The sequence below is a fragment of the Python bivittatus genome, unplaced genomic scaffold (assembly GCF_059951505.1).
Source record: "Python bivittatus isolate LINGU-HERP-01145 unplaced genomic scaffold, Pbiv_v1 ctg000440_np1212, whole genome shotgun sequence".
Taxonomy (NCBI): domain Eukaryota; kingdom Metazoa; phylum Chordata; class Lepidosauria; order Squamata; family Pythonidae; genus Python; species Python bivittatus.
This window is the reverse complement of record NW_028277063.1, coordinates 535840-553796: the sequence shown is the minus strand read 5'-3', so window position 1 is coordinate 553796 and position 17957 is coordinate 535840. Positions and strand designations below refer to the sequence as shown.

Here is a 17957-nt window from a genome sequence, read left to right as displayed (position 1 = left end):
GGTATCATCCAGATAGGACCTTGGGAACATAAGAGGGGTATGAAATAAGAAATTAAATAACTCTTTTTAACAACTATGAAAAAAATTAAATCAGCTGGTCACACTAAAGACCTATATCCTAGTTTCTTCAAGTTTATTCAGAAGTAGTAAATTGGATCAAGTAATTAGTTGGTTCAAGTAGTATGCAGGATATAGGAAAGGGAGTCTGCAATTTTTATTTTGTCTTCTCTGCATTTTGTGTATAATTGCATCAACTTAGTGAAACATGCAACCGCTGTAGGATACTTTCTCAGAATTCATTTTTCAGCATTTTGAATCCTCTCACTTTAAATATGGCCCTCTTGAGTTTAAGACACATGATTGCTTGGATGTGTCTGATAATATCCTTGTTCATTATTTCAGAGATTCTGTCCATAAAAGAAAGTCCATAAGAGTAGGGTCCATTTTAAGTTGATTGTCTTGGAATTATATACTTTTCATTTCTGAAATTATGCACTTATGTTTTAACTGGGAGTTCTGAAATGCTAATCTAGTGGGTGAATTGCCAGTTGAAAAAACTGGTTTAGGTTGAAGGCAGCTCAGTTTCCCATTAAATGTGATTTCTGCCCATTGTTTACCATCTATGGTCAGCCATTCCTGTCAAGTAAAGAATGTCCTTTCCCATCTAGACAGAAATTTAAGGCATGATCTATTCGAGGCTCAGAAGAATTAAATATTAACCATAAGCAAAAAGCTGACAATAAAACTCTCTTAATGTTCCACTAAATATCATCTAAAATCAAAACTCCTTTTCAAGAAGTTCCAGAATGGGAGGTACCAACCCACCAAACATGACCTTTGGTAAATTAAGAGGTATTGATCTTACTTTGTGAATGGTTTTCTGATGATTTCAGAGAGACGGGCTGTTTCTTCTTAAGGAAAACTGAAAATGCTGTAGTATTCAATTGCAGTTTGAGGTCTTCAAGATTCACCTGCCATACCTAAGTCTTTGTACAGTCTTTCCTCTGGAAAAAAAATTTTGATAGTATGTAGGCTGGTTACATCAGCCACATCAATGACTCTGAAGGAGCCACTGGATTCCTAGAGGATCCGAAACCCCAGAGAGACTGGAGGACTTTTTCTCTAACAAGATCTCATGACAGAAGCCCAAGGATTCATCCTGGGGATCTTGTAAATGAATACCAGAAGGCAATCTAGACCTGCGGAACAGTGTTCCTTACAGCAGAGTTAGGAAACCCAGGGCCCTCAGAAGCTGGAGACTTTTGTGTACAATTTCCATGATTCTCTGACCATTTGCCATGGTTGCTTGTCTTATATGAATTGGAGAGCCAGTTTGGTGTAGTGGTTAAGACACCGGGCTAGAAATGGGGAGACGGTGAGTTCTAGTCCCATCTTAGGCACAAAGCCAGCTGGGTGATTTTGGGCCAGTCACTCTCTCCCAGCTCTAGGAAGAAGACAGTGGCAAACTGATTCTGAAATCTTACGAACAAAACTGCAGGGACTTGTCCAGGTAGTCACCAGGAGTCAACACTTGCTCAAAGACCCCCCCCCCAAAAAAGTCCAAAAGATAATGCCTTCAATGGCATAATTGATATTGTCCCTACACTTCCTGCCATGGTGATCAATAACCGCATGGAAGATATTTGCACAGAACACTACTTTAATATATCTCCTCCTCTTTCCTGAACTACAGAAATGCCTGTTAATTTAAGTTCCATTCATATGTCTTCCATATTCGCTGATACTGTACTCACACTGTTTGAATCTCAAAATTTGTGGTTTGTTCTTCATAATTAAACTATTCATTTTGTTGGTTTTAACCCTAGTGAGTCACCAAAATCTTGAATGAGTGGGCAGGCATTAATCTCGAGCTTTGATCAATCAATCTTGGCTTTTGTAATCTTGAGAGTGCGTGAACTGCTCTTCCTGTCATAGTAGTTGTATCGTGTTAGTAGAAGCATTAATAGAAGTTGTGTGGTTCAGAAAGGATCCTGTCATAAGGAGCATTTGTCGATATTATACATTTATCTAAATTTTAAAGGCTGCCTCACCTAGCCAGGATTCCAGGTGGCACACATCACAAATCAAGATTATCAAAAATATCCATGAAAACATTTCCCATAGTTTATCATTAACCAACTCCATTCAAAAGGACCAAAACCTTCCTCTCAGCTGAAAATGAGACACCAATGGACAGCAGCCTTCAGCACCTGATATCCTCTGCTCTGAAAGCATTATGGGAAAGAAGCATCTAATGGCATTTCTGAACATTAAAAAGGAGGGGGCCATCCTGACTGGGTGAGACAAGGTCTTCCAGAGGGAGGGGGCACTACTGAGTTGGCCTGTTTTCAGACTCCCTAACATCATGATAAAGGAGATCTCTAACATATCCTCTTGACTCGTACGCCCTAGGCAGGCTGAATCCTCTTGAAGATGGTTTCTTCTAACACATCAGGGGGACGACATATTCAGGGAAGCTGATTTAGGGAAAAGTCTGCTGGGATCCCATTCATTGCAAGTGGGGCCCATTGCTTCTGTTCAATGATCCATGATGAATATTCTTTTCCATCTATTTCCACCACAGCAGAATTTCAGGAGGTGAGATTGGTTCCCTCACTCCTGGCCTTCTGGAGGGAGTTGAAGACCTGGCTCAGCCACTTGGCCTGGGCTGGGGAGGGAAGGCATCAAGTGTGGGGATGTCTAGCCCCTTAGAGGCCCTGTCACTTGCAGCTCTGAAACCATCAGCCTCTTGGACTTTTTCTTTTGTTTTGCACAGTTCTTAAGTTTTATGTAATTTATTTACATTTATTGTTTGAATGGGTTATATGAGCCACCCAGAGTCACCCGTCAAGGGGAGATGGGTGGAGATAAAATCAATAAACAAACAAACAAACAAATAAATAACTAACCTGTTCCTCCCTTCAGAGAACTTAACAACACAGAAGCTCCTAAAAAAACCCAAAAGTCTGCAAATTAAACTGCCATTTTCTATTGAGAAATCATTAAAGAAAAAAAAATTAGGCAAACATCTGTGGGGGAAGGATCTGACTAACCAACCCTGCTTAAATACTTTTTGGATTTTTTTCTGATAACATTCAGATAGATGATATATACTGCCTGATTTAAAAACAATAGAAAATTTCCAGCATTTGTCAGGAAGTCAATGGGAGAAGATTCTTCAACTGTAGAGGACCATATCAGTCATATTCAGTCATATTTCCAAAAAAGTTATTGATCAAGTTACTTTGCTATCTGTTGACACCTGTTTATTTTTAAAATCATTTTAATCCTATACAGTCAGAATTTACAGTAAGACTAGGTGGCCTATGTGACTCAGGGCTCCTCCTTGAGAAGGAGGTGGCAGACGATAGCCATGGCTGGGCAGGCCTTTGCAGGAAACCATCTTATGTGCCAGTTGTGCTCGTTGCTGGATTGGGAGGCTCTGCTCACGATCATTCATGCCTTAGTAATTTCCTGGCTAGACTACTGCAACGAGCTATATATGGGGCTGCCCTTGAAGTACCTGAAGAATTTGCAGCTGGTCCAGGATATGACATTGTGTGCAATTTTGGGTGCAACATGGAATATCTATGTAATACCATTGTTAGGTGAGCTGCACTGGTTCCCATTAGGCTTAAGGTGTGATTCAAGGTGCTGGCTGTCACCTTTAAAACCCTGCATGGAACAGGGCAGGGTTACTTGTAGGATGACCTGTCTCCAGTAGTTTGTGTCTACCTGATCCAGCAGGTTAAGCATCCTCCAGGTCCTTTCTGTGAAACATTGGTACCTGGTGGGATTGCAGAAGTGTGCTTTCTCTGTCACCAACGCTGCCTCCCCCTGCGATTCTGACTGCCTCAACCTTGTTGGTCTTTCTGAAAGCCTTGAAGATCTGGCTCTTTCCTCACTCCCTGGGGCAGGATATTGGGGGATCCTCATATGGCCGTTTGGTTTCATGCTGTGAGGTGCCTCAATTCTTTTCTCAACTGAGGTTGCCTATGCTTTTGATATTGTGTTATCCACTGAGAGGTATTTAATTAAGATGGGCAGCCACATAAATTCATCAAATAAATAAAGACATGAAATTCTAACAAGATGAGACAGCTTCTCTCCATTTATGTGACAGGGGCATGATGGTTTATATGGGACTTCATTAGCTGAATAACAAGGGAAGGGTGCCAGCTGTAACTGGGGCAATGCATTCTTTAAAGCAGGATAGGACAACGGGGAATACTGCCGAACACTGCCCATATGCCATGGTGACTGGCTCCAGGGCCCTTCCCTCAGATCTATTAAAGATTTCTCCTACCATCCTTTGAGCCAGAAGAAAACGAAACCAGTTTTAATTGCCAATCTCAGTTCCTTCCATCTGGCTTGCTGCTGGAAGTTGATATCTTCATCTCTCATGCAGGAAAGGCTGCCTCCCCTCCTCTTCTCAACAATGCCACCTGGAAGGAAGACCATCCACTCATTGTTGCACATGAAGTTATAGCCATTGCCAAGGAAAGAGTATATATAGATCAAAATGGATTTTGTCCCTTCAAAATGGATTCTTGTCCCTTTATCTCAAGCAAGGACCATTTTAGACATTCAGACATTTCCAACAAATTTGTGCTTTGAAATAATCTCTTGTTTGCATGTGTTTTTCAAACTCTGCTGCTTATGGTTTTGTTCTTGCAAGATAGAAAATTTGTTGCTACATCTCTACTATCCTACTAGGGTCACCCACCGGGGAAGATGGGCAGCATACAAATAAAATAAATAAAATAAAATAAAATAAAATAAAAATATATAAAATAGTTCTAATTTCAAATTACTGCCTATTGCTACTATTCTACTTTTTGCTTTGTAATTTCGGCAGTATTGCAGGCTATGGACACTTAAACAACTGGGAAGGGAGTGGGCCACATTGGGGATCAGGTTATTTTTGTCTAAAATAGTTAAAAGATAGTATGATCCACTAATTATTTCTTGGCACGGAAATACAGTACAACTTTCTGTTGTCCTTGCCTAAAGCTTTCCTCATTTTAATAAATCTCTGAAGATGTTACCTAGCTGGGTAATGAAACGTTTGCAAGAAAACAACCAAGCTCAGAGAACCCAAGGACTCCATAATATATCTCTTTTTATTTCAAATGCCAGATAATTGCTTGATAGAACATACATCCATCTTCTTTGCTGGCTGTGTATTACAGCTGTACTTCCTGGTCACCCTGGTAGGGACTGAAGTCTTCCTGTTCAATGTCATGGCCTGTGACCACTATGTGGCTATATGTAACCCTTTACAATACAAGGTCATCGTGAACAGAAAGCTTTGCCTTCAGTTGGCTGTAGGAAGATGGATCATTGGCTTCCTCAACTCCTTGTTGCACACAATCTTGACTTTCACTCTACCTTACTGCAACTTTCACAACCCCAGAGTCACCCTCTGGGGAGATAAACGTGAATTGTTATAGATTTTAATTGTATGTCTATTTATTGTTTTAATATGTTGTGAGCCACCCAGAGTCCCCCATTGGGGGGAGATGGGTGGGGACAAGTTTAATAAATAAATAAGTAAAATAAATAAAATACAAATTTAATAAATAAATAAACCTCAATGGAATCAATTAACACCACTGTGATATCCCACCAGTGTTGGCCTTCTCTTGTGCTTCCATTTATGTGGCTGAGATGGTTGTCCTCATTGTTGGTTTGGCATGGAGGCTTTTCTAATCACCTTGAGTTCTTATACTGACATTATTGCCACCATTCTGAGGATCCATTCTGCTGATGGGAAGTATAAGACCAATAATAAATTTATTTATTTATTATAAATAATAATAATTTATTTATTTATTTATTTCAAGTGTAAGGTGGAGACCTGTGCCTCCCACTTCATAGTGGTCTGTCCTTAATGCACAAGCCACTATATTCCCACACCTAAGACCTTCCTCCAGGAATCATCCAGACCAGGATAGTCTGGTGAATATGCTGTTTGGGAAGATGCATGTTAATCTCCTTGATTTATAGACTTAGAAATAAAGAAATGGAAAATAATTTTTAGTGCCCAAGAGTCCATTCGCTGCATTAACACCAAAAGGATTTGAATAATATTGTTAGAGAGAATAAAAGGTAATTATTAGAGATTACGGCTGTGAGAGCTGGACCATAAAAAAGGCCGAGCGCCGAAGAATTGATGCCTTTGAACTGTGGTGCTGGAGAAGACTCTTGAGAGTCCCCTGGACTGCTAGGAGGTCAAACCAGTCAATCTTAAAGGAAATCAACCCTGACTGCTCATTGGAAGGATCGATAATGAAGCTCAAGCTCAGATACTTTGGTCACCTAATGCGAAGAGAGATCTCTTTGGAGAAGACCCTGATGCTGGGAAAGATTGAAGGCAAAAGGAGAAGAGGACGGCAGAGGATGAGATGGTTAGATAGCATCACTGAAGCAATGAGCATGAAACTGAGCAAACTCAGGGAGGCAGTGAAGGACAGGAAGGCCTGGCGCAATATGGTTCATGGGGTCACGAAGAGTCGGACACGACTTAACGACTAAACAACAACAAAAACCTTTTCCCAGGGAAAATAAAGCACTGGCCAGCTATATATTCTCAAATTGGACAAATATCCCTTTGACAAAAACACTTTTCCAGAGTAGCTAAAACTATCATCTCAGTCATAAAACTTTGAGAAGGACAGGGAAGGATGGTAAGCTTGGAGAAGCAGAAGATACCGCAAGGTGAGCAGAGATCTGGGAAGGCAAAAGATAGTAACTCCCTACACAGAAACAGTCTTCATAGAATATTGCCTCCTTGTTTTTTATAAACCCCTATTGTCTGTGTAGCCTCTGGTTCAAACAAGACCCTAAAAGATTCTTTTATACTCCCGATGGACCAAGAGCCATCTGTGCCTCAGCAGGAGGTATTGGTTGACCCCCAGGCACTCTTTTTGTAGCACACCTGAAGTCTCATCCTCTTTACATCTGACCTTGGTCCTTCTCCCTCACACACTGCCTCTTTCTTCTGTCATCCTTTTTTGCCCCATCATACTGCTTGAGCTGTCTGGCAGCCTTCCTTGTAAGAAAATGGCCAGTCAATCCTTTGCTTGTGTTTTACCAGAATAAAAAACTTAGCTTCCCTGTCAGGGCTCTTTCCTTCTTTAAATAAATCTATCTCGAACTCTGGGTTGTGCAGGAATGAAGGGTAATATCTGCGGCTAACATCTTCTAGAGTTCATTTTTACCTGTAAAAATTTGCACAAGAACTGCAATTTGATAAAAGGATGAAAACAACTGTATTCTTGGATTATTACCTAAAACGGATCCATAACCTTGTTACAGATTTCTTGAAAGCAGCTTTTATCTCTTTATTCCTCAAGCTGTAAATGATGGGGTTCAAGCTTGGGGTCACTACTGTGTAGAGCAGGGACAGGAATCTGTTACTGTCCATGGAATGTGCCGAGTTGGGATGAATGTAGGTAATAATGCCAGGTCCATAGAAAAGGAAGACGACAGTGAGATGTGAGGAACAAGTGGAAAATGTTTTGCTCCTGTTCTTGGCCAGTGGCATTGTGAGTATAGTGGAGATGATGAGGATGTAGGAAAAAAGGATGAGTAAAAGGGGTACCAGGATAACTACAACTGCTAGTGCGGGAATAGCCACTTCATCTTTGTAAGTATTGGTGGAGGCCAGTCTCAGAACATGCTTAATATCACAGAAGAAATGGCTGATTCTATTTGACCCACAGAAGGCATGAGTGAAAATTGAAATAGATTGCCCCAAACTCACAAATACACCAATGCCCCACGAGGCAGCAGCAAGCTTAGCACATTCTCTGTAGTTCATGATATATGGATATTGCAAGGGTTTGCAAATGGCAACATAGCGGTCATACGCCATGACACAAAGAAGACAACACTCAGTGAGACCAAAGATAATGAAGAAAGACATTTGACATCCACAGCCCCAAAAGGATATTGTCTGCTTCTCTGATAATAAATTCATTAGCGTCTTTGGGCTGATGGTCGTGGTGTAGCCAATTTCCAAAAAGGACAAGTTCCAGAGGAAGAAGTACATTGGAGTGTGAAGGGTAGGATTGAGAATGGTGAGGATCAAAATCAGGCTGTTGCCCATCAAGGCCATGAAGTAGAATGTTAGAACGAGACAAAACAGAAGTTCTCGCATGGTCTGGAGATCTGAGAAGCCTAGCAGGACAAACTCAGTCAAGCAGGTCTGGTTGTCTTTTTTCATGGTATCTTTCAGATCAAAGCCTGAGAACGTAAGAGGATAATTAAATAAATAATTAAACAATTCTTCTTAACCATTTTTAACAAAGATAGCTTTGTTTCCCCTGAAATCTATATCCTGTTTCCTTATACTAGAAGTAGTAAGTTGGATCAAGTCCTTCAACATAGGAAATGGAGAGTACAAATTTAATTTAGTGCTATCTGGACTTTGGGCGTGATTACATCATATTAGTGAACCACATAACCTTTCTAGGATCATTTGTCTGAATAGATTTGTCTGAATTTTCAATGTCAGAATTTAAATATGGCCATCTTGAACATAGGGCAGATGTTTGGTTTAGCTGGACTATACTTTTATAATTTTTTTGTTTATTATTTGTTGGATTCTGTCAATAATAAGAAGTCAGTAAGAATTAGGTCAGTATTTATTGATTTCATTTAAATTAAGAATTTTCCATAACTTAAAGCGCGTACATTGATTGTGGCTGAAACTGTAAGACAGAGGGAAGATTGCAGGTTTGAGAAAACATTTAGAGAAAGGCAGATTAACTACCTATTAAATGTGATTTGTACCCATTTTTTATCATCAATGATCAGCCATTTCTGTTAGCTAAAGACTGCCTTTTCTTGCTAGGCAGAAAATCAAAATGGGCAGAAATTTCAGGCATCATCTGTTCCAGGATGAAAAGAATTCACTATTAAGTATAGATGAAAGAGTGACAATAAAACTCTCTTAGTGCTTTACTGAATATCACTTAAAAATAGAACTTTTCATGAAGTTGTACAAGAGGAAGAACCAACCCACCAAACATGAAATACTCAGGGAAAGTACTAAGTATTAATCTTACTTTTGAATTGTTTTGTGAAATTTTTAGAAATATGGAATATTTCTTCTTGTGAAAAACTGGAAATGCTCTAATATGCTCTGACAATTCAAGGTCTTGAAGATGCTCCTGCCACAGAGGAGTCTTCATGAATCTTTTCTTCTGGAGAAAAGCATTTCAGATATGTAGGTGTTTTGCATCAGCCAACATGAGAGACCATGAAGGAGGCTTTAAAGCCACTTGACTCCTAGAGGATCAGAAATTCTAGAGAGATGAGAGGATTTTTTCTCTAACAAGATCTCCTGAGAGAACCCTGGGGATTCACCCTGGGGATCTGGTAAATGAATACCAAGAGGACCACCTGGACCTTGGGGGAAGCCTTGCTTTAAGGAGAGTTAGGAAATGCAATGCCCTCAGATATTTTGGCTCCATTTCCAGGAATCTCTGACCATTTTCCCTGCTGACTTTTATAGGCATTGTAGTCCAAAAGGTAATGCCGACATGTGGAATAATTTTTATTGTTCCTGAGCACTCCATCTGTCATGGTGATCAATAACCACATGAAAAACCTTTGGGCCAAGCACCATTTTAAATACGTCTCCTCCTCCCTGAGCTACAGAAAGGCCAGTTTATTTCAGTTCCACTCATATTTCTTCCATACTGTCTGATGTCCACATGATTTCCATCTCATACAGAGGAGCACGAGTATTAATTCTTCATCACTAAACTATTCATATTGCTGGTTTTATCCTCATAAGCCTCCCATAATGTTGTTTGAATGGGTGGCCATAGAAATGGAAATTATAAGTAAATCTATCACCCTATTCAATCTCCAAGGAAATTATTTATCCATAATTTTTGCTGGCTGCTGAACTGTGCTGTTAACTTATGAAAGCAGTTTCATTCTATGAGATCAGAAATGCAGAGAGACGAGGTTGCTGTTGTCTGTATCACTCCTGGTTCTTGGTTGAGAAGGAGATGGCAGATGGCAGTCGTGTCTATGAAAGTTTACCTAAATCCATTTTATGCACATTTTATACCTATGAGAGGGTTGGGAGGCAGTGCTCAAGGTCACTGATGCCTTAGACACTTGCAGGAACACCTGCCTTTAGTGGTTACTGCCCATCCCAGCAACCTAGGAAGGGATGTGTACTCCAGGTACCTTTGTAAAGCAATGACACCTAACGGAGACATGGTTCCTGTGCCACTGGGCCTGGTCTATGAAACAGCCTCCCCTGTGATTCAGATTGCCCTGACCTGTTGGTCTTCCAGAAGGCCTTGAAGGTTATCTTATTGTCTGATCTGCAAAAATAAGCCCCAAAGGACACTTGAGGACTGTGGGGAAAAGGCTGTTGAAAAACATAGTATTTGTGATGGCACAAATGACAAATATTTTTAAGTCATAAAGTTCATCTGATGACTGAGTGCACTGATTGGGGATATTTGTCAAGGAGGTCTATGTCATTGAGGCTACACTGCGTTCTGGAAGCCTGGTGACTGATTTCTGGGGGATACCCCATAGATGATAATGATGGCCCCATAAATCAGGTTGACCAGAATGAAGTGGAAAATACAGGCTGAGAGAATCTTCTACCTTCCTGTCTGGGAGATTCTCAAGATGACCAGGAGACGTACATGGATGCTACAAGGATAATCGGCAAGGGTGCTGAGGTCACATTTGAGCGGGGGAGAAGGATACACGGTGCAGGCAAGATGTTTTCTCTGCAAGGAGAAGCTGCTCATAAATAAAGTGCCTGATTGCCTGAGGTCGGCAAAAATGTAACATGGACAATGCCTGAATTGCTAGGGAAGCTCTGGTGGGACCAGATAACCAGGAAACAGCTACTAGCTGGAAGGAGACCTTGAAGTTCATGTCTTCTGAATTCTTCTCTTGATCAGGTAATGTTTCAGACAGGGTGAGTGAGGCACCAGACTTATGATATTCCATCTCCTTCAATTATTTATTGACCATTAAAACATTAAGAATAACATTCCTTGAAGGGATAGTGTAATTCCTCTTCTTTAAGGGATGCATCCTCCAAATGTCCTTTTTCTGCTTTGTTACAAACGGCTCCTTGATTTATTACAAGAGTGTTTTGGCCAAAGTTTGCCTTACCTAACGCAACCCAAACACTTTGAAGATGGGACATAATTTTATTAGCAGGCATATAGTATACACTGGGCTCCCAACAAAGCATTGGCACTTGGCTGAACAGCCCTGATCGAAAGCAGAACCAGAGCTTATGTATCGTTGTTCGACTACATTGCAAAGGCAAGACAAGGAAAAAAGCAGACACAGTGGAAATTACAGCTTGAGGTTGGAATGGTTTTGATAAACCCATCCATGCAACCTTCTTCTTACTTATCCCTTCCTACTAGGTCAGCGTGGCAGCTGTACTATCTCTGAGATATGGTGGGTGAACATACACACTTCCTTTCACTGGGCCATTGCTCCCTGTCGGATCCCTCCCCCTGTCGCCACCCAGGGTCACTTCAGCTTGCTCTGAATGTTTTATTACAAGGGCACATTAAACAGTTCACATGTATGGGGGGGGGGATCTCATGGGTTTGGTAGTGACTGCAGCTCACCTGTGCGTATATGGGTGGGCGGGGGGGGGGGTAGCCTTTACCACCAGATTTGCTACCACAGTCAATTTCCTTCTGGTTTATATAGATCGTGGTCACCTCCTTTTCCTTTCTCTCTTTTTTGGTCCATCCAACTTTCAACTCACCCTTCAGGCTTCACTCAGACCATTTATTATTACATATATGACAAAAGCCATAACCACCTGCACCTGCCAACTCTAAGCCTCAAATCACACATATAGCAATCCCACAGCTGAGATCATCTGTGTCTTTCTGCTGCCCAAGCACCATGGGGGAGACATTCAGGGTCTAGTTAAAACCCCTAACCCAAATATGTTGTCCGAGGGAAAACAAAGCACTGGCCAAGCTATATGGTCTTAAATTAGGCAACTCTCCTTTCTCCAAAAACACTTTCCCAGAGTAACTGAAGCTGTGAAAATTCCAGAATAAAAAAGCATAGGTTTGCTTTCAGGGGTCTCCCCTTCTTTGAATAAATCTATCTCAGTCTCAGGATCATTTTGGAGTTATGGTCACATCTGCCACTGGCAACTTCTTGTGTTCATTCTACCCCATAAATTCTTGTGTAAGATGGAGATCTGGTGAAGAGGTGAAACCTGTGGATATTCTTGGATTATTCCATAAAGAAGACCTGTTTCCTCACTATAATTATTCTGGCAATTCTCCTTCCTACCCCCGGTAGTAAACCTTGAACGGAATGAAAACAGAAACAGCTTCTACTAAGAGCAGCATAAGGACTGTTTCTCTGAAACGAACAGGCCTCCATATCACATGTTGATCAGGGACTATTTTTATGTTGAAAGTTTTACAGTGCTGATATCCTTTGTCAACCCCATTACTGGAATGCCACTATGGCTGCGGTCTCTTCTGGAATGACATTGGGGGATATCCAGGGAATGACCCGGATTTCTGCATCCAGTGGCAGAGAAACAACATCCCTGTGAGGGAGGTCTAGTCTCTTCCAGGTAGCTACATCCTTGTATGGTTGTTACGTTGCCAGAGTTGTAATTACTATATTTGTAGATGTTAAATCAGCGATTCAATAGTTTTGTCAGTGAAGAATGAGAAGCATGTGAGGTGAAATATTTCAGTACAAGATAATGTAACACTGAAGTTATAGAAATGCATAAATGGATAACAGATTTTTTTTAATAGGAGGAAGAGTATAAGTTTATTATTTTTGCAATTTCAATAAGACCAATACATCAATCTTATGTTTTTTTGAAAAATCAAAATTAGTCCAAAGTTCTTATGTTGCACCATCTCTGAACCGAGTGCCCAATTGTATATGTACTTGAATAAATCATACTGTCTGATGCTCCTTTACATCCCTTTGCATGAAAGTAATCAATCTCACATGAAAGTAATAAATGGAACATCTCTGCAGTTCAAGTTAGAAGTTCCTAACGCAAATGTATCTTCCCAGGGAAAATGAACCACTGGCTCAGTTACATATTCTCAAATTGGACAACTATTCCTTCAACAAAAACGCTTTTCCAGAGTAGCTTAACCTATCATCTCAGGCATAAAAGTTTGAGTAGGCCAAGGAAGGATGGTAAGCCTGGAGAAGAAGATACCGCGAGGTGAGCAGAGCTCCGGGGAAGGAAAAAATGGTAACTCCCTACACAGAAAGAGTCCCCATAGAATATTGCCTCCTTGTTTTTTCTAAACTCCTATTGTCTTTGTAGTCTTCCCCATTGCTTCAGAGTTACACCCTAATTACCTCACGGACCTCACTAGGCCCCTGAGGTGTTATATCCAAGGAAATAAATTGTTGCTGTCTCCAACCTATTCTAATCTGAATAAGTGCAGAAAGAGGGACTTTAGCCCCATGCCTCTTTATGTGTGTCTTTGAATCCAGAGCGGTCAATAAATCCATCTGCACTTCAATGGGCTTGTGTCACGGCCTCTGGTTCAGACATAGCCCTAACACACTCTTTTATACCCCCGATGGAGCAAGAGCCATCTGTTCCTCAGCAGGAGGTGTGGTTGACACCCAGGCACTGTTCTTGTAGTACACCTGAAGTCTCATCCTCCTTGCGTCTCACCTTGGTCCTTCTCCCCCACACACTGCCTCTTTCTTCTGTCATTCTCTTTTTTCCCTCTCATACTGCCTGAGCTGTCTGGCAGGCCTCCTTGTAAGGAAATGGCCGGTCAATCCTTTGCTTGTGTTTTACTAGAGTAAAAAACTTAGGCTTCCTGTCAGGGCCCTTTCCTTCTTGAAATAAATCTGTCTCCAACTCTGGGTTGTGCAGGAGTGAAGGGTAGCATCTACTACTAACATCTTCTAGAGTTCATCTTTACCTGTAAATATTTGCACAAGAACTGCAATGTGAGAAGAGGATGAAAACAACTGTATTCTTGGATTATTACCTAAAGCGGATCCATAACCTTGTTACAGATTTCTTGAAAGCAGCTTTTATCTCTTTATTCCTCAAGCTGTAAATGATGGGGTTCAAGCTTGGGGTCACTACTGTGTAGAGCAGAGACAGGAATCTGTTACTGTCCATGGAATGTGCCGAGTTGGGATGAATGTAGGTAATAATGCCAGGTCCATAGAAAAGGAAGACGACAGTGAGATGTGAGGAACAAGTGGAAAATGTTTTGCTCCTGTTCTTGGCCAGTGGCATTGTGAGTATAGTGGAGATGATGAGGATGTAGGAAAAAAGGATGAGTAAAAGGGGTACCAGGATAACTACAACTGCTAGTGCGGGAATAGCCACTTCATCTTTGTAAGTATTGGTGGAGGCCAGTCTCAGAACATGCTTAATATCACAGAAGAAATGGCTGATTCTATTTGACCCACAGAAGGCATGAGTGAAAATTGAAATAGATTGCCCCAAACTCACAAATACACCAATGCCCCACGAGGCAGCAGCAAGCTTAGCACATTCTCTGTAGTTCATGATATATGGATATTGCAAGGGTTTGCAAATGGCAACATAGCGGTCATACGCCATGACACAAAGAAGACAACACTCTGTGAGACCAAAGATAATGGAGAAACACATTTGACATCCACACCCCCAAAAGGATATAGTCTGATTCTCTGATAATAGGTTTAGGAGCATCTTTGGGCTGATGTTGGAGGTATAACCAATTTCCAAAAACGACAAGTTCCAAAGGAAGAAGTACATTGGGGTATGAAGGGTAGAATTGAGCATGGTGAGGAGGAAAATCAGGCTGTTGCCCATCAAGGCCATGAAGTAGAATGTTAGAATGAGACAAAGCAGAAGTTCTCGCATGGTCTGGAGATCTGAGAAGCCTAGTAGGACAACCTCAGTCAAGCAGGACTGGTTGTCTTCTTTCATGGTATCTTCTAGATCAGAGCCTGATAACATTAAGAGGATAGTTAAGTAAATAATTAAACAATTTTCCTTAACCATTTTTAACAATGAGATAGCTTTGTTTCCTCTGAAATCTATTTCTTGTTTCCTTATACTAGAAGTTGTAAGTTGGATCAAGTCCTGGAAATAGGAAATGGAGAGTACAAATTCAGTTTAGTGCTATTTGGACTTTAGGCATGATTATGTCATATTAGTGAATAACACAACCATTCTAGGATGATTTCTCTGAATAGATTTGTCTGAATCTCCAATGCCAGAATTTAAATATGGCCATCTTGAAGATAGGGCAGACGTTTGATTTGGCTGGACTACAGTTTCATAATTTTCTTGTTTATTATTTGATGTATTCTGTCAATAAGTATTCAGAAAGAATTAGGTCAGTATTTATTGATTTCATTTAAATTAAGAATTTTCCATAACTGAAAGTGTGTATGTGGATTGTGGCTGAAATCGTAAGACAGAGGGAAGATCGCAGGTTTGAGAAAACTGACTTAGACAACGGCAGATTAACCACCTTTAAATGTGATTTGTACCCATTGTTTATCGTCAATGAGCAGCCATTCCTGTTAGCTAAAGAATGCTTTTTCTAGCTAGGCAGAAAATGAAAATGGGCAGAAATTTCAGGCATCATCTGTTCCAGGCTGAAAAGAATTCACTGTTAAAGAATAGGTGAAACAATGACAATGAAACTCTCTTAGTGTTCTACTGAATATCATTTAAAAATAGAACTTTTCGTGAAATTGTACAAGAGGAAGAACCAACCCACCAAAATGCAATACTCAGGGAAAGTACTAAGTATTACTCTTACTTTTGAATTGCTTTGTGCTATTTTTAGAAAAATCGGGTATTTCTTCTTGTGAAGAGCTGGAAATGCTCCAATATGCTCTGACAATTCAAGGTCTTGAAGATGCTTCCGCCACAGAAGAGTCTTCATGAATCCCTACTTCTGGAGAAAAGTATTTCATATATGTAGGTGTTTTGCATCAGCCAACATGAGAGACCACGAAGGAGGCTTTAAAACCACATGACTCCTAGAGGATCAGAAGTTCTAGAGAGATGAGAGGACTCTTTTCTCTAACAAGATCGCCTGAGAGAAGGCTGAGGATTCACCCTGGGGATCTGGTAAATGAATACCAAGAGGACCGCCTGGGCCTTGGGGGAAGCCTTGCTTTCAGCAGAGTGAGGAAACACAATGCCCTCAGATGCTGGATACCTTGGTTTCCCTTTCCAGGACTCTCTGACCATTTTCCTTGCTGACTGAGGCATTTTATAGGCATTGTAGTCCAAAAGGTAATGCCTACCTGTGGAATAATTTTATTGTTGCTGAACACTCTATTGGTCATGATGATCAATAACCATGTGGAAAGCCTTCGGGCCAAGCAGCATTTTAATATGTCTCTTCCTCCCTGAGCTACAGAAAGGCCAGTTTATTTCAGTTCCACTCATATTTCTTCCATACTGTCTGATATCCACATGATTTCAATCTCATCCAGAGGAGTACGAATATTAATTCTTCATCACTAAAGTATTCATATTGCTGTTTTATCCTTATAAGCCTCCCATAATGTTGCTTGAATGGGTGGCCATAGAAATGGAAATTGTAAGTAAATCTATCACCCAATTGAATCTCCAAGGAAATAATTTATCCATAATTTTTGCTGGCTGCTGAACTGTGCTGTTAACTCCTGAAAGCAGTTTAATCCTACAAGATCAGAAGTCCAGAGAGACGAGGTTGCTGTTGTCTTTATGACTCCTGGTTCTTCATTATGAAGGAGGTGGCTGAGGACAGCTATGGCTATGAGGGCCTACCTAGATCCATTTTATGCACAATTTATACCTATGAGAGGGTTGAGAGGCAGTACTCTGGCTCACTGATGCTTTAGTCACTTGCAGGACCACCTGCCTTCAGTGGTTACCACCCATCCCACCAACACTAACAAGGGGTGCGTACTCCAGGTCCCTTCGTAAAGCAATGACACCTAATGGAGACACGGTTCCTGTGCCATTGGGCCTGCTCTATGAAACAGCCTCACCCGAGGTTCAGATTGCACTGACCCATTGGTCTTCCAGAAGGCCTTCAAGGTCTGTCTCTTCCCACAGTCAGTGGGGTCAGGATATTAGTGGAGCCTGTATGGGTGCTTTGTTTTATTCTGTGAACACCCTCAATTAATATTTAAATTGGCGTTGCCTATGTGTTTTTTATTTTGTTAGATTAGGGTTAGGATTAGAGCACATGTTGTTGTTGTCGTTCAGTCATTAAGTTGTATCTGACTCTTCGTGACCCCATGAACCATTTTGTGCCAGGCCTTCCTGTCCTTCACTGCCTCCCAGAATTTGCTCGGTTTCATGTTCATTGCTTCAGTGATGCTCTCTAACCGTCTCATCTTCTGCCGTCCCCTTCTCCTTTTGCCTTCAATCTTTCCCAGCCTCAGGGTCTTTTCCAAAGCGTCCTTTCTTCACATTAGATGGCCAAAGTGCTTGTCCTTCACTATCAATCCTTCCAATGAGCAGTCAGGGTTGATTTCCTTTAAGATTGACTGCTTTGACCTCCTGGCAATCCAAGTGACTCCTAAGAGTCTTCTCCAGCACCCCAGTTCAAAGGCATCAATTCTTTGGTGCTCAGCCTTCCTTATGGTCCAGCTCTCACAGCCATACATTGCTACTAGAAAAACCATAGCTGTGATTATGCGGATCTCTGTCGGAAAGGTGATGCCTTTGTTTTTTAATATACTGTCTATGTTTGCCATAGCTTTCCTCCCAAGGAGCAAGCGTCTTTTAATTTCATGACTGCAGTCTCCATCTGCGGTGATCTTGGAGCCCAAGTAAATAAAGTCTGTTACTGCTTCCATTTCTATCCCTTCTATTTGCCAGGAATTGATGGGTCCAGATGCCATGATCTTAGTTTTGACGATTCATTCTGACGATTCCTTCTGCTGATGGGCAGCATAAGGCTTTC

The 17957-nt window shown here is 41.1% G+C and overlaps 2 protein-coding genes across 2 annotated transcripts; both read right to left on the bottom strand.

Moving 5' to 3' along the window:
- Positions 1–7288: 7288 nt before the first annotated feature.
- LOC148215694 (olfactory receptor 10AG1-like) lies at positions 7289–8230 on the bottom strand. The gene has a single exon (XM_088142531.1). The coding sequence runs from the start codon at positions 8228–8230 to the stop codon at positions 7289–7291; it is 942 nt and encodes a 313-aa protein (XP_087998657.1).
- Positions 8231–14023: 5793 nt separating this feature from the next.
- Positions 14024–14965, bottom strand: LOC148215693 (olfactory receptor 10AG1-like). Its single transcript, XM_088142532.1, has one exon. The coding sequence runs from the start codon at positions 14963–14965 to the stop codon at positions 14024–14026; it is 942 nt and encodes a 313-aa protein (XP_087998658.1).
- Positions 14966–17957: the final 2992 nt, after the last annotated feature.

Coding starts and splice junctions, on each gene's coding strand:
- LOC148215694 (XM_088142531.1), bottom strand. CDS start 8,230: ATGAAAAAAGACAACCAGACCTGCTTGACTGAGTTTGTCCTGCTAGGC.
- LOC148215693 (XM_088142532.1), bottom strand. CDS start 14,965: ATGAAAGAAGACAACCAGTCCTGCTTGACTGAGGTTGTCCTACTAGGC.